This window comes from Nasonia vitripennis, chromosome 1 (genome assembly GCF_009193385.2).
Source record: "Nasonia vitripennis strain AsymCx chromosome 1, Nvit_psr_1.1, whole genome shotgun sequence".
NCBI lineage: Eukaryota > Metazoa > Arthropoda > Insecta > Hymenoptera > Pteromalidae > Nasonia > Nasonia vitripennis.
In genome coordinates this window covers 6,932,669-6,948,760 of record NC_045757.1, presented here as the reverse complement: position 1 = coordinate 6,948,760, position 16,092 = coordinate 6,932,669, and the positions used below count along the sequence as shown (strand labels likewise).

Here is a 16,092-nt window from a genome sequence, read left to right as displayed (position 1 = left end):
TCTGTTGAGCTGATGAGAAATGGCAAACTCGAGCGAAGATCGGCAGAGAGCGAAAGAGAGTGAGAGCGAGAGAGAGGGAGAGAGAACGGTGAAAGAGAATAAACCGCCAATTACTTTAACTTTGAAGAACAAGTACTATTATTTATTTGTATAATGCCGAACGATCATATGCCGTTTTCAGCGCGACATATTTTGGCGATTCGACGGTCGGCTATCTTATCGTATGCTGATGGAAAGGCCGACCGCGCGTCAGAGGCGAGTCTGATGTGCAAACGGAGGATTTAAAAATCTAAAACGATGAAAAAAAATATTAAAAAAATATTAAAAAAAATAATAAGATAAAACCAGAAGTTTCTATACTTTTTACGGAGATTGTTATAGTCTAAGCGCACACTGATCAAGGCATTCGTCGCTCGGCAAAGCATAATATATAATTATTAATATAAAATTTATAACAAAAATAAAATAAATGAAGTTAATAAATATGTACACTGTATAATAAACATTATTTCCTATTAATAAAAAAAATACTGTCGAGTTTTCTTTGCCAAGCCAATCCTTATCATAATATACCCAATCCTTATTGCTCTTCTTCGAATAGAAATTAGTACATTTTTTTCTGTTAGGCAAAATATAAATATTTTTCGAGCATTAGAAAATAAAAAAAGGAATTTGAAAAATACCTTACTAAGTTGTACGCATACTGATGGAACATTTATTTATTATATATTGCCTACTATTATCAGATAAATATTTTTATACAACTATTTAAATTTATTTGTCAAGAAATTTTGCAGAACTTTCATGACAATACTCATGAAATTCCTCATAACAATCTTCGAAATCAAGGAACCCTGTTCTAACCAACTTCATTTCTTATATATTAGTAGAAGCCTAGAAGCAGAAGGTCTATTGTTGGTAGCATTGTTAAGTATTTTCTACTTTACCAACTCGATTGCGATTCGAAAATTCAAGTATGGCCGCTTTTGCGGTTTTTCCTTAACCTCATATCTTAACCTTTAAAAATATCAAATAACTATACTAGTTTGTTGCATTATTGTTATGCATAAGAGAGGAGCATCAATATTAGGAGTTGAACATCTCAGTGATATCTTTGTTTATTCGAAACTGGCTGCTATCTCCTTTTTATTCAATTTAATTCATGTTTGATGTTTTGTAACAAATTGGTTAGGTCGCAAGATTTTTATTAAAAAAAAAGATTGAATTTTGAATTCTTATGGTGGTTTATAAGCTAACGAAATGTGTATCCACATTTATAAAGGTTGGCGAAAAAGCCCTTTCTTCTGTAAATAACATTAGTATCTGGAGACTGAGATGTGATCACTATGCGAATAAACCTCCAAGCAAAGGTCCCTGGCGTGTTTTGTTCCTTGGAACAGATGAGTTTGCTTTACAAAGCTTACAAGCCTTGTATCATACTAGGTAAAATCATGAAATTAGAATAATCCATATTTTATTAGAATCATATGTTAATAGCTTCTGCTTGGTTTAATAGGCAAAAAGGGATAGTAAGTCGTTTAGAAATTGTTACAGCTTATAAAGGCGAAGAAAATGCTGTCATAAAATATGCTAAGAAACACAATATTTTGATACATAACTGGCCTCCTTCAATTAGCAAAGATGAATTCGATATTGGAGTTGTCGTTTCATTTGGACATCTGATTCCCTCAAAGATCATTGACTTATTTCCATTGTAAGGTTTATAAACATAATGCTGTACCTTTTGAAATATAAATTAAAATGTTCCTTGTTTACAGAGGGATGATCAATGTACATGGCAGTTTATTACCAAGGTGGCGAGGGGCTGCTCCTATTTGTCATGCCTTAATAAATGGAGATCAAGAAACTGGGATTTCCATCATGAAGATAATGCCAAAAAAGTATTTTTTTTTTAGTTTTAAGCATATAGAATTTATATTTGTTTTACATATTTTTGACTCGTTTTTCAAGATTTGATATTGGATCGGTTATTGTACGTGAAAAAGTCCAAATTCATCCAAATGAAACTTACCTTGAACTGTACAAAAAGTTAGCAATACTAGGTGCCAATTTACTAACAGAGACCATGAATCAATTGCCAGATATATTGAACACTGCAAAACCTCAAGTTGAAACTGAGGTGACATATGGTAACAAATTAAGATAGAGGATTAAAAAAGTTTTTAAACTGTATGAACTAACACCTCATTAATTTCTACCCAGCTCCAAAAATAACACCAGAAATATCATTTATAAAATGGAATGAGATGACTGCAGAACAAGTTTATAACTTGCAGCGAGGACTTTTAGGAATTCATCCACTAAGAACATATTTTAACAATCAAGTAATAAAACTTTTAGATATCAAAGCTATACCTGAGAGTACAAAAGTAAATTGTTTGAGAGAAAAAGAACCAGGTATTGGTTGTACAGTACTCATATTTAACAAAAATTACTTAAGACTATCAGATAGTCATATTTTTATTAATTTTAGGATTGGCAATCTACGATAAGAAGAATAAAATTCTCTACGTCTCCTGCCAAGAAAATAGTTGGATCTCTGTTGGAACTGTCATAATTCCTGGCCATCGACCGAAATCAGCAACTGATTTTGGCACAGGATTTATTTTAAATCGAAAAGAAAAGTCATGTATATTTTGTTAAAAATAACTCTGTTTTTGCTTGTACATAGTAATTATTAATGTTAAATATAAGGACATTGAAAGGTTATAATGAGTGAGAAAATCTTTTTTTAATTATTTTATTGCAAATGAATAATTTTATTCGCATAAAATACAATGTATTCATAAGAAATGATGTATAAAATTTATCTCACATCGTTGACTGAATTAATCAATTCACTTGCTGCCATTGATTTTGCACAAGAATATAATTACTTTAATTAAATAGTGCTAGACATAATTTACCAAAGCACGATGATAAATCCAATTCATAATTTAAAAAATACCTTGCAAATAAGTCACGATAAACTAAATATACAATTTTATCTTCAAAATACATCAATATTCTATATTCGGTAATCATAGAAAAAAATTAAAGGAGAGTTTGCAGTTTCTCATTACAATTTTGTACAACTTGGTAAACTGTGCTCAAAAACGATTGCAGGGTTTGTAAAAATGAAGTATCTCGTAACTTTAAAAATAAAAACCTTCAACAGCTATTAACATGTATAAAAAATCAAATAAAACAAATCAAAGTTCTATTAAAAATATCGAACCACAATCTCTCCCCAAATATTCTAAGAAATAAAAATAGAATTTCACATGCCAATGACTAATAATTTGATTCACTTAAGAATGATTACCGAAGAGAATTGTAACCTGTGACGATTGCGTTGCAAGGTTGCAATTTTTTTTTAAATATCTATCATCGAATTACAATACTATTAAGAAACGAAGAAACCGTATTCGCTTTAAGTTTAACAAGATAGGTTTCACGGTTTTACAATCATGATTTTTCTCCCAAGAGTGACAAAATCTCATCACTACGAAAAGTTCATTATGTAGCAAAAAAAAGGGAAAAAAGAATCATTGCACGCACATATCTGCTGGCGGCTGAGTCGGCCACTGACGACGGAAATGTGCATAATCAATAATTACAACGTCGCAGTCAATATGGACTCCAGGAGAGAGGAATGAAAAGTTGTTCACGTCAACTTTCTCATAACTTATTACATGATTTGTATACTTGACGTACCTTACGCGTAAGTCGATTCACATCTTTTTTTTTGTTTTGTTTTGATCAATGTACAAAATTATACAGTTCTGCTTGTGTACACAGCGTGTACTTCATTTCAGCTGGTGCTAGTTCTCTGGCTCCGAGGCCTGAAATTAAAGATTCCTTATTAAACTGGCATATGATAAGACTAGTCTATATTTCGTAGTCAATACTTACACTAGGATCGCAGTCAGCACAGTGCCAAGAGTAACCTCGTCTCTTCGGAGATTTCTTGACTGGAGGATCAAGACACGTGAAGTGGTAACACTTCTTGCATTCGTCGCATCTGCAAATACATGCATCAAAATTAGTTTTATATTTCTAAGATCACTTGCTTGCAAAAGTCAACGTTACTCACATGACAGAATTTTGATTAGTGCCGATGGTGCTGCAGACCGTGCACTGCGAGACGAGATCCGCGTCCTTGGACTTTCTGCCACCGGTCGACCCTCGATTCGTCGTCGACGTTGTCACCGGTGGTGTATTTAGGACCACCGGAATTGTCGAGCCAGGCAACTGAGATGTCGATGGCGTCGGTGCCGGAGGAGGTAACGGATGTAGCTTCGGTTTCGGCGGCGTTATTTCTGTGCTGGTGGACGAAGCCACAAACAATTGAGGGTGTGAGTCCGAGGGTACCTCGCCCTCCGGCAGCGGGATAGGCTTGATCTAAAAAATTGCGTTGTTAAAAAAATCGTTCACTTCTTAGGAAAAATAGCTTGATAAATCAATAGCCATACTTTTATAGTGATTCGTCGATGAACCTCAGGAGGACCGTGATTCTCCGGATTCTCCGCATCCAAGCTCTTTCGTTTGTGCTTTCGTTTCCTTTGTTTCACTCCAGTTATCGGATCTGGAGTGTATCTTTTGTGCTTTTCTCTGTTGACGATAAAAAACCACATGGATTAATAAATACTCTTACTTAATTTTTAAATGAATCATCGTACCTTCTTCGCTTCTTTCCACTTCGACCCGATGTGTGCTCCACGATGCCGTCCAGAGGAGCCATTCTGTATTCCGGAGTGCCTTCTCTCGGCACGGAATTATTTACCCCGTGATGATTGTAATTGACTTCGTCCACTTGCATTGGCTCGGGTTCCTTAGGCTGTGGCACCATTGGCTTGATCGTTACCTGTTGACAATGCAAAATTACTAAACCTCCGTTCATACGCAAAATCACACATATTAGTACGAATCTACTTTAACGTATTATTGATTCATGCAAGAGACTACATCCCCACGACAGCGAACACCAATCACCTTAGGCGTGTGAGGAATTATGTTAATAACCGGCACCAAGTTCTCGTTACTGTTGTTCATTACAATGCTATTTTGCTGCTGCATCTGCAGTTGCTGCTGTAGTTGTAGATGATGCTGCTGCTGGAGTTGCTGCCTCTTAGCCAGCTGACCCGGACTGCTCTTCAGAGGTGTGCTGTTGGCCATCGGTGGTGGCTTGTGCACCAGGGCTTCCTCGACTATCGTCATCGAGTTCTGGTGAGAGGCCGTTGGTGTTACTGGTGCAGGTGTAGGTGTGCTCGGGGTTGGCTGCGGTGGGGTTGGCGTCGGCGGCGCCAAAGAATGCGACGATGAATCGTCCTTGCAGTGCCTGAGTCGACGCGGCGCCGAGGTGTCCACGCGCTCCACGTCCGAGCCGGAGGTCTCCTTGTCGCATTCCGAGCATTGCCTGGGATGGAAACAATTTTTTTAATTTTATATGATAAAAAATTAATCAACAACATATAGATTGATTCTTTGAAGTCGCATTGTCGATTAAGTAATATAACTTGCTTTCTTTCTGAGTGGGTTAATCCCTACAATCTCTATTGCGTCAATGAAAAGTTTCGATTTATTACATTGTATATAATGCACTATACGAACAACTCGGGTTAAAATAAAAACTCAGCCTTGAACCAAACTTATAGAAAACTTTCGGCCTTGAACAACGAAGATAAAACAAACTTAGCTTTGAACTGAACTAATTTACAATACACGTACTTAGACAAGAAACTGCACACGAACCAAACAAAATAAATATTCGCAAAGTAGTTCGTCCTAACGTTTCCTTTCACCAAATTTCTCGCACGCGTCAAGATAAGGTTCCCTCGAAGTTTCCTTTCTTCGAAGAGGCTATAAGCGCTTGGTAAAAATTGTCGCAGGCAAACTAAAACAACTCCGCGAACTTCCGTAATACTCGGTCAAACATCGTGACAAACATCGGTGAAACACTAATAAACAGTTATTACTTATTATCTTTTTTGCCGACCTTATCGCTAGAAAACGCCGTCGTAATTAAATAGCAGCTTCACAAAGTGCAACCGTAAATTTAAATTGTATGTTTCGATAAAAATTTCAACAAATTCGTGTAAAAGAATGTCACTGTATAGGGTTGCTATCACGCTTATTAGGCTCAACTCTAATTAGTGAGGAAGCTGCGGGCGATAGCGATTTTTTTTTATTTAAACAAAAATCATTGAAAATGGTTAATTGGCGGGAGAAGTTGACGGCCGCGATAGTAACTTACTTGATATTTCTAACGAATAACGATTAATTGCACAGTAATAACTATTGTTGTTCGTTACTATAGTACTAAAATCGTGGACTGATCGCTTATGACAGGCAGATTGGCATCTTTAGCAGGAATCCCCCAAAAGAAATACGGTATTTTTTTTCCTACCAGCCGACGGCGGGGGAACATTGTAATTCTAAATAAAACGGTGACATCAATATCGTTATCAAAACGAACGGCAACAGTAGTTGTATCAAGTGCCGTGTCTCGTCCCAGGTAATCAATTTTCCTCCTTTATCGCTCTCGCCAATTCAGCAGCACAATACATATACAGCGTTCGGGAAAAGGCGTGAATCACTACTATACACTCTTTACAACAGCGCCGGCGAAAGGAAGCCCAGTAGATAAGAGCGCGTGTAATGACTATATAAGTATGGGACTTGCCATCTGATAGTCAGTTCAGTCAGAACAGCTGCTCGTTGTAGTTCGACTGAGAGGTGAGTGCTTGTTTGATCTTCTTTTTTGTTGCGGTCGGCGGAATTTGCATATAATTACGTCAACTCTTTTTGTACTATAGAAACTATTCTGCTTTCCGGCCAAATTGTTTTGCAATCGTTTGCTCGTGAATTTGAACGCACCTGATAACTAGTTATTTTTAGACGAGTTTGCTATTAGTTTTTTTGCATTCATTTCAAGATTTCAATTGTATAAGTAGTGATAGCCGAACTAATATAACATTAATATTTTACGATTTCATACTGATTTTCCTCGTGTCAAGTTTTTGCTCGAATAAAAGCGAACATTTACTCATTTCGAGTAATTCTTCTTGCTAAGAATACGGAATCTTTTTTTTTTTTTGTTTTTTAATGACTATAAATATTCTCTTGATCACTGGAATTTCGTAGTTATTCAAAAGATTATTCTGAAATAAATTACCGACGCGTTCTTCAAGAAACCTCACGTTCTGCTTTTTGCACATAGTAGATAAATATTCCATATCTATGACCATATAACTTTCCGATCACGTTCTTCGAATTTAACGACCCGTCCACGCTCAGTCGCGGGAATTTCGATTCTATCCACCGTTTCATTTACAGTTTCACAAAAGCACAACAAACTATCAAAATGGCATCCAGCCGTCTCCTCTTCGCCGTGCTTCTGGCCGCAAGCGTAGCCGTCGTTCTGTCGGCCAAGGTCCCCAAGGACTTGATTGTCGGTAGCCGTATTCCTGGCGACCATCTGCTCCAGCGTGAGTTCCTCAAGGTTCCATCCAAGATCCTGCAGGTGGTCAAGGAAAGGAAGACCTACACCGGCGACAACTACAGCAAGATCACCCAAGTCCGTCTGCTCGACCAGAACAAGAACGGCAACGGTGCCACGGCCATCATCGTCAACGGCGGACCTGGTCTCAGCTACGTCACCGTCGACTTCAAGAGCGTTCGCGGACACAGCATCGACTTCATCATCGAGATTTACGGAAGATAGATTAATCGTTTGTGATTGAACCTTTCGAGGCGTTTTTGAATTTTTCATTTTAAATAAATTATTTTTTTGTTAAATATTGCGCAAGCTCCTTTTTTGACCTTTTAGCCGAGATTGGGATTTATTGGTTTTTAGATCGCTATCGTATTGTGAATTACGGTATTATTAGATAATAGGCTATCGTTATCTGGTTGTGCAGTCTGATCTCGATATTGATAGGCTGTGTTTTTAAACGATTACGAACGAGTACTTGAACTTTTTTCCTCGTCCTGGGACTCCTACGCAGTTAAGCCAGGAAAGCAATGGACTTTTCCTATACTATGCGATTTTACATTAAGATACTCACCATCCCATCAGTTTCGTCTTCTTGGGCATACGCGTGAGCGGCGGCGTCAAGCAGGACAAGTGATAGTGCAGATGGCAGGTATCGCACTTGGCCAGCAAATGCTGGTTTGTTGACCTCCTGCAGATACCGCATTGGTGCCTTAACTGAAGTTCAACTTTGTGATTCTGCTCCGGCAGAGTAGTGGCGTGAGGTTGCTGCTGTTGATGATGAGTGTTTGGTGTTCGGTGTGTCTCAGTCTTTACCGCCGATGATGATGCAGCAGCAGCAGTTTTTAGTGCCACGATTGACGGTGTGCTCGTACCTGCAACTAAGTTTTTTTTTTCAGTAAATAGTTAACAATGTAACTATTAAATGCGAGATAAGCTCTATAATTATGTAACAATTAATTTATTTTAAAAATATAATCAACATATTTTGCATAAGAACAAAATTAACAATCGAACGCAGTAAATGATTAAATGAAGTACTATCAACTAACCGACAGGTGCTGGTGGCTTAGGTTTAGCGATATCGTTAACGGATGGCAGAGGTTTCGCGTAATTAGCCGCCCTGAGTACCCGATGGTACATCTCTATCTTTTCTCTCCTTTCGTCATAGATATGCCCTTGTTCCTCGTTTAACCTCATCGCCTCATCGTACTTCTTATCGAGCTCTTGTTGCTCTCCAAGAAGTCGAGAATTGGCCTCGATCAGCTCTTTCAGCCTTGTCTTCATGTCAGTGGTACGTGCGATTCGATCAATGAAGTAGCTGATAAACTCAACACTGAAGGCCGGTGATATGTGCCACTTTTTGCGAATATCGACAAGCGAAGAGATCTGTTCCTCTTGGTTTTCCAGAGCTATCGTGTTCACACCCATTAGCTCAGCCTTACGTTGCAACGCCCTGCACGCTGTTGCCGAAGTCGTAAGCAAACGCGGCATCTTTTGCGTTGGAACTGAAAGAACATTTACATTTTATTAGAAATGAATTGAACACTGATGAAACTAAAATATATTCAAGATTTAAAAAAAGCATACCCCAAGGCGGTGGTTTCGTGGCTTTGTGTGCCAAGTATTTCTGTCGATGCTTGGCCAATTTGCGTTGAATCCTGCGAAACTCCTCGGTGTCCCTGTACTCCGGCTTCTTGAGCATCTGCTGGCGATACGATGCCCGCAGTTGCAAAGCCAGCCAGTTACGTTTACGCTTTCGCACGAGCGTCTTGTCAGAATGCAATTTACAGTGAGCATAGAACGGATCGGCCTGGTCAACTTCCTCGCTGTGCGCTTCCGACAGCAGGCCTTCTCTTTGAGCGCTGAGACAAAAATATTCAATAAGCGTGTGCGAGTAAAAGAAATTATTATTCATACTATTTTGTTTACTTACCAAGTAACGTGAAAATACGTGTGACACATTCCAGCGTCACACTCTATACAAACGCCGGTTCGGGCGAATCTCACGTCTTCGCACAAGGTACAAGCTTTCGCTCCCCATTTGTTGTACTGCATCTCGAAAAGCGTTACGCTCGTCAACCGGTCCACCTAATAATTCATCGAATTAGATTTGTGATTGTATATGGAAAAAAAAACGGTCTTCAAAAAGTCTTACCTCTCCAAACGCTACACCAGGTACGTAAAGAGCACACACTAGGTGAACCCATTTTCCTACGTCTGTTTCCTTAAAAATACCGCCCTTGTTGGGACAAAGCTCGCAGCAGGGATCCTCGACTCCCGCACTGCAGGCCTCGCAGAACCAAGGTGCCGATTGAGACAACGAGTCAGCGCTCGAGAAGCTCTCCACGTCCGACACGCCGTAACAACCTAATGAGGCAATCGTTCATTAGTACATGCGACTACAAGATTAAGCACTTGCAAAGTGAAAACGTTGTGAAACGTACCTTCGTGAACAGTCACCCCGCAACCGTCGCATTCGACGATTTCGTTAACATCGTCGCTCCTGTCACCTAGACAGCCGCAGCATATGAGCATTTTCGCCAGTTTGTCTTCCATGGGTCCGGTTTTCTCTGCCTGCTGTCGAGCCTTTTCAACGAGGTCCTCAACTGTTGTAGCAGCTCCATTTTTTTTCTCAGAGACTTTGTCCTTGACGGAGTCATCCGAGTCGTCCGAGTCACTATCGTCGTCGTCGTCATCGTCGTCGTCTGCAAGTAGGATCAATTGTTAAATAAAATTCTACTGCCAATATTAGTGTTTCAAGAAACCTATTAAAAAAGTATCTATAACAAACCTTTGCCCTCATCATTGGAATCTACAGAATCATCATCTGATTCGTTACAGTGATCTTCTATTCGAAAGTCACTGTCATCCGAACTTTCTCCCAGATCAAAATCCAGAAGTGAGGTTTGTGCTGATTCCACTGGTTTGACCCTTCTCTTCTTTGGGTCTCTCTCGACTGTAAAAAGAATTGGATTATTAAAATTTTCAACTGTATACAAAGCAATCAATTTCATAGGTATTTACATATTATACAGATTAGCCTCCTTGCGCTTATCTAATCTAATAATTGTTTCTGACTGATTGACTTATAAGTAAATCTATATTATTTTTTGAAAATTTTAGAAAGTTTGAGATTCAATAAGAAACATCAGTTTATCACAGCTTCTTTAAGTTTCTCAAATCTCACAATTAGCATCGTACGTCAAAATCATGATAAGATAAGAAATTTTCAGCACGTACTGCAAAAATTTGAAATTCAAACAATCCTGAAAGCATCCACTCCATCTATGACAGTCATTAAAACTCAGATAGACTCACAGACTCCAGTAGCATCATCATCATCAACTCCAGATGCTCACCGCCAAACATCCTCACTCGAGCTCCAAAATTTCAAAGCAGAAAAAAAAGAACTAAAAACAACAGTTCCAACAGTCAACTCCAAAAGCTACTCACTCATAGTCTTGTAGAGAAATCCCACGTCGTCGTCGTGCGACATCCTGGCGGCCGTCTGTGTCCTCTCACTCTGCGACGATCACGACGATAACAGTAGTACGTCCAGCAGGACGATCTGCTCCTTCTCTCACTGTCTCAGGTGGACGATGCGCCAGCAACTCCGCCCGGCATCCCGGAACCGCCGCCTTCTCTCCGTCTCTCTCTCCGTCTCTCTCACTCACTCGCAATCTCTTGACTCTGTCGAAGAGACGATGAGTATATAGGTGAGGTATCCGACGCGTGCTGGGGAGCGGCCGAGGCGCTGCGGGGGCGGAGGTGGTGGCCAGGTCGCCGACAACGGGGGTGTGCGATTGTCGTGCGCCGCCTCGTCCAGCAGCAGGCCTACATAACCAATGTGCCGCCGCGGCGCATCCTTACACCAGAGACTAACCACACGCACTGTACACTCGCTGTACAGTACAGTACACACACTCTCTATAGTAGGTGCCTTATAGTACACCGCCTGTGTGTGACTGTATACTGTAGGTCCGGAGTTGATGCTACAAGCTGACGCGTGTATATGGACGCCGAAAATTTTCGGAGTCGACTGTCGAGTCGTCCACTCGTCCACCAATCGAGAAACTACAGACCACATAGAGGGAGAGAGATGGAGCTAGCGTATCGAGAGGTTTTCGGCCGGCAGGGGACACTGGGGTGGCGCGCGGGAATTTTGAAGGGTTGTTTGTGTGTTGTCAATGAGTTTAACGAATCTATATAGGGTAGCTTGGTGAAATGAAGAATTAAACGATAAAATTAATTTTTTTTGGTTTTATTTATTTTTGTCAAATAATACCTGTACCTATTAAAATGTCTAATTATTGCTCATTGAAAAAAAATGTATCGCGTCAACAATTTTTAATGGTTATAAATAAGAAGAGTCACGTTGATCTAACAACATAAATAGTAACAATATATACAAGTATAATAATAGTGCGCAGCTAGTTACATCCGGTTGCGCGGTTTGTTTACTAACCCAGACAGTTGCATATACGACCTCCGCCGGGTCACGGATCTGACTCCGACTGCAGGAAATGATTGCTTGGTCAAACAAATAGAACACGTGTATCAGAGTTTTGTAAATTAAGTAGGTTTGGGTATCCATTGTAGTTTTGTTAGGCATCATTGAACAAAATTTGATTTTTATAACCAAAGAAACCAATAAATTGTTTCTCATCGTAAGTGCATAGCTTCGTATAACTTTATAAGTATCGCTTATAGTGATATCGTCATAAAAACAGTATAATAAAAGTCGACGTATAAATATATACACGTAAAATCAGTTAAAACTATAAGACTGAACTAGTAATAAATATACCTAATTCTCGTAGAAACTATCTCGTCGTTTTATCGTCGTAATGTATAGCGCGCACGATCAAGTAGAATCAGAATAAGTCAATTATCAATCAAATCGCGACTATACATATGGAATATGCAAAATAACACAGTTTACAAATTCGCCCACGAAAGTAAGCACGTCAGGTAAGTGTGAATTTTGTAATCTCTCGATGTATCAAAATATATATGCTCATATAACCTAAAAATTGTTTGCATAACTAGAATTAACAAATATATACACAATGAATAGCTGAAGAAAAATTCCGTTATCGCGAATCAACTACATCAGTCGCGTAAATCAGATTCCACATATCCCGAGTTCTGAGACACGCCACAATCTTCTCCGTGACTAGGTGATTATAATCGTAGTAAAATCCAAGCATAATCTCGAGGCTTTTCGTAGCCTCCGCGAATAGTTTATTCTGTTTGCATACGAGCTGGTAACGCTTCATCAGCATTTCCTGATAATTCGGAAAGCCTTTCTGCAGTTTATGATCCATTAAACGGGTTACGAAAACCGTATTCTTGACGTAGCACCGCAAATTTCGTGGATTTCGTTTCAAGAACTGGTAGACGCTCAGATCGCGAAAGATTATGCACTCGCGCATTCGATTCGTCTCTTTCTGGCAGTCAAGGTAGAAAGAGTAGAGTTCGGGGTCGGTGTACGGTAGCATGCTGTCGTTGCGCCACTTTGCACGTTCTTGATCCCGGAGGGCCACGTATCGAATCTGTAACATATAGGTTAGGTTAATTTTGCCGTTGAATCGTTTTACAAGTCTCGTATAGACATTTTCATTGTACGCTGACCATAATTTTGAGCAATTTTTTCGAAGTCTCGACCATCCAAGAGTTGAGTAAAACGTCGTCAACGTCGGCTCCGTATTCGAGCAGTAACGCGATCTTGGAAGCCTGAGAGTCTGGTACATAGTTGAAATACTGGAAACACGTAGCAGCGCGGAAAAGGGCTGTGTATTTGACAGTGTCCTGGGCGTTAATATCAGCGCCGTGTTGCAACAGCAGCTCAACGCACTGAGGACTCGCAAACTCAACCGCGAGTTGCAGTGGTGTTGATTTCATTAGGTCAGCCGTCCTCTGGTTGACGTCAGCGCCGCGCCGAAATAGCCGATGCAAGGCCTCCAGGTGATCCGAGCGGACAGCTAGATGAAACGCTGTCAGACCATTGGGGTTGTGCATCTCCAGGTCCACATGGTCGTAGAGAGGCTCGACTAGAGAGGACTCAATGCAACTGGTGTAGTCGCTCATAAAGTGGTTGGAGTTGATGATCTTTGCGTTGTGGCGTAGGAGAAACTCTACGGTGCTTAGGGGCACACCTGCCATGGTGTTATGATTTATAATGCTTGCTCTCTCGAATTTTCGTATGAATTTAGAAGACGTCGATAGTTTAATCAGTTAAAAATTCATTCTCTGTGCTTTTGATACCAGATGGTTGACATAGTCAACTTTAGCGAGCAACGACTTTTGCACGTTGATACCACGTTTACTTTCTCGGCAGATAACAGAATCAATCCTCTTGAGATTGAAGCAAATACCGCACAAATAAAAATGTTTATTGTTCACTGCTTCTAGTAGAGAAAGTGATGTACGACGCACTCACTTGTCCTGTTCTTAACGCGACTGATTTCGCGGACTATTTTCCTTATTTCGGATGACTGGTCAGCGAGAATCACAATAATGTGATTTTGTATACAAGGTGTACTACATATAGTCTAGATCTCATGTAAACAACAAGCTCGTTATTTCTTAGAAATGATTTATTCAATTTTGGAAGTCTACACATAAGAATCAGTCCTATTTTAACGATACATAACTGAAATAAATAAACTGGTATTTAAAAATATAATGCGCATAATTATCAAATATTTTGTAAACAATCTTATCACTTAAATAAATATCATCACACTGTACACAAAGCTGAGTGGAAAAACGTCCCATACCATCATTGCTACACTATTTAAACCGAAGCGTCGAAAACGACGCACTTAGTTTGCACTGAAAATGGACAAAACACACTGAAGCAATGGTTATCCTTCATTGTAGACATCTTTACATCGGTAAAGTCCTTACAAATGTCGTCCTGAAACTTGAACACTCTACCCGGTCTACCATAACGATCGATGTTTTGTATATAAGTGGAGAACATTTTAGCTTCAGGAAGCGATCCTGGCAGGTCGTACACCTGCATTACGAGAAATATGATAGCACCTCCTTCCGGAAGGTTGAACATCCTGATATTACGGATGTAGTTTTTGTAGGTTCGAGCTTCGACGCGTGAAGCTGCGACGCCGGACCGTGGCCCCAGATTCATATCGTATAAATCGCATCCCAATTCGCTGTTGGGCAGACCTCGACAACGAGATATCGCGCCGTTGTTGTCGGAGAAAATGAAAGAGTCGTTAAGCTCGAGAATGCCGTCAACCTGCAATTTTGATTAATTTTAATATACGAACGCGTCAATAATTATATATAAAATTCAAGAGAAAAAAATATTCGTACATTGAGTTCTTCGTCCAAACGTTTCACGATAGTCTCATTTTTCGTAAGGACTGTGTAAAAAAAGCCGTCCGACAGAGCCTTGTCCCTGATCGAGTTGACGGACCATCTGTCAACATCCTTGTCTTCCACATCAAGGTTGAAATCGGTAGCGTAGATGAGCTTCCCTTCCTCGTCGTATCTCAATCTACAAGCTGTGCCTTCAGTGCAGTTCGCGTGTCCAGCCATAAGGAAAATGTCGAACACCTTTTCTCCGGTTAGTACGAAAATTGACTCCTTGATATCCATATTTTTGACCGTCTTATTATTGAGAGCTGTCAGGACGGAATTGAATCGGCAAGTCTCCGGATCGATGATGAGCGAGAATATACCGCGATTTTTTTCCAAGCTCAGACTGTTGTCCCTCGTGGCTTGCAACAGAGAAAGAAGCAATTTTCCATCGGCCAGGGTGTTGAGACTCAGAGGAAACTCAGTCTCCGTTATTGAATTGAAGCCGATCTCACAAGGTGTGTAACCGATCTTCTCCCATTCGAGTCGAATTCTGGGCTCTAGATAGTTCATGGGAAAAGTCACGTAGATGAATTGGTCAAATGATTTCGTCACCAATGGGCGAAAGTGCGAATCCTTTATGCGTAGTAAACGTTCGCTTGAGAAGGTATGATACGCCGTGATCGGTTGGAAATCGATTGCTTGTAATATGAAGATCAGTAAAACGAAAGATTTCATTCGAGAAATCATGTTGATTGGTTTTTTGTAGCTTTCAATCGATGTAACGTCAAAATTTAGTTTTTTGTTACATTTAATTACTTCATCTTATCGCAAGATCATTAAATTTCAAACGCACACTTGAACTAAAGCGTCACTTTAATAACTTTAACTTAACGTCGTTGATGTTTGCTTGATGATTTTATTCATACTAATGCGATACATGTAGTAAGCTCGAGACGTTGGATTAGTTGAATCGCGCTTATCACTGAAGAGATAATTTTTTTTTCTATACGTCGAATCTTCCCCGTTTCATTTCATGTGACATACTTTAAAATTAATAAAGGTCGTGATTTCTCCTTGAGAATCAACGATAAAAACTGAATGTGTGCATAAAAAAAATATTCCGTATAATTATTTCCGTATATTATATTAAACTGATCACATGATAATGTAAGTACCAGATAGTAAACAAGTCATTGAAATGCCGTTGTGAAACCTTATGACCTTGAGTATAAGCTGTAATACATCTAATAAGAAATTGGGAAATA

General features: G+C 39.6%; 5 protein-coding genes across 7 annotated transcripts; 2 read left to right on the top strand and 3 right to left on the bottom strand.

The window, feature by feature from the left end:
• The first annotated feature begins 958 nt into the window (after positions 1–958).
• Positions 959–3,217, top strand: LOC100121613 (methionyl-tRNA formyltransferase, mitochondrial). The gene is made up of 6 exons (XM_001605174.6): positions 959–1,443; positions 1,517–1,714; positions 1,779–1,901; positions 1,972–2,150; positions 2,224–2,418; positions 2,495–3,217. Exons 1-6 carry the CDS (start codon positions 1,238–1,240, stop codon positions 2,662–2,664), a joined length of 1,071 nt encoding a protein of 356 aa, XP_001605224.2. The 5' UTR covers positions 959–1,237; the 3' UTR covers positions 2,665–3,217.
• LOC100121632 (PHD finger protein 14) lies at positions 2,760–11,558 on the bottom strand. Of its 3 annotated transcripts, XM_032596157.1 has the most exons (15): positions 10,952–11,546; positions 10,739–10,878; positions 10,290–10,454; positions 9,943–10,203; positions 9,654–9,865; positions 9,432–9,586; positions 9,086–9,360; positions 8,548–9,003; positions 8,070–8,376; positions 4,996–5,419; positions 4,683–4,867; positions 4,476–4,614; positions 4,097–4,404; positions 3,916–4,024; positions 2,760–3,845 (listed from the first exon to the last, which is right to left on the bottom strand). In XM_032596157.1, exons 4-15 carry the CDS (start codon positions 10,052–10,054, stop codon positions 3,825–3,827), a joined length of 2,703 nt encoding a protein of 900 aa, XP_032452048.1. In that variant the 5' UTR covers positions 10,055–10,203; positions 10,290–10,454; positions 10,739–10,878; positions 10,952–11,546; the 3' UTR covers positions 2,760–3,824. The 3 variants fall into 3 exon arrangements, with proteins under 3 accessions (XP_032452048.1, XP_001605241.2, XP_003423803.1); XM_001605191.6 differs by lacking the exon at positions 10,739–10,878 and having other exon boundaries at positions 10,952–11,558; XM_003423755.5 differs by lacking the exon at positions 10,739–10,878 and having other exon boundaries at positions 5,059–5,419; positions 10,952–11,558.
• On the top strand, positions 6,463–7,800 carry LOC100678417 (probable salivary secreted peptide). The gene is made up of 2 exons (XM_003423756.5): positions 6,463–6,738; positions 7,339–7,800. The coding sequence occupies exon 2, from the start codon at positions 7,367–7,369 to the stop codon at positions 7,724–7,726; it is 360 nt and encodes a 119-aa protein (XP_003423804.1). The 5' UTR covers positions 6,463–6,738; positions 7,339–7,366; the 3' UTR covers positions 7,727–7,800.
• A 185-nt stretch (positions 11,559–11,743) lies between the features above and the next one.
• Positions 11,744–13,985, bottom strand: LOC100678467. The gene is made up of 2 exons (XM_003423758.4): positions 13,133–13,985; positions 11,744–13,053 (listed from the first exon to the last, which is right to left on the bottom strand). Exons 1-2 carry the CDS (start codon positions 13,661–13,663, stop codon positions 12,592–12,594), a joined length of 993 nt encoding a protein of 330 aa, XP_003423806.1. The 5' UTR covers positions 13,664–13,985; the 3' UTR covers positions 11,744–12,591.
• Positions 13,986–14,079: 94 nt separating this feature from the next.
• LOC100678493 lies at positions 14,080–15,777 on the bottom strand. The gene is made up of 2 exons (XM_003423759.5): positions 14,840–15,777; positions 14,080–14,762 (listed from the first exon to the last, which is right to left on the bottom strand). The coding sequence occupies exons 1-2, from the start codon at positions 15,572–15,574 to the stop codon at positions 14,298–14,300; spliced, it is 1,200 nt and encodes a 399-aa protein (XP_003423807.1). The 5' UTR covers positions 15,575–15,777; the 3' UTR covers positions 14,080–14,297.
• Positions 15,778–16,092: the final 315 nt, after the last annotated feature.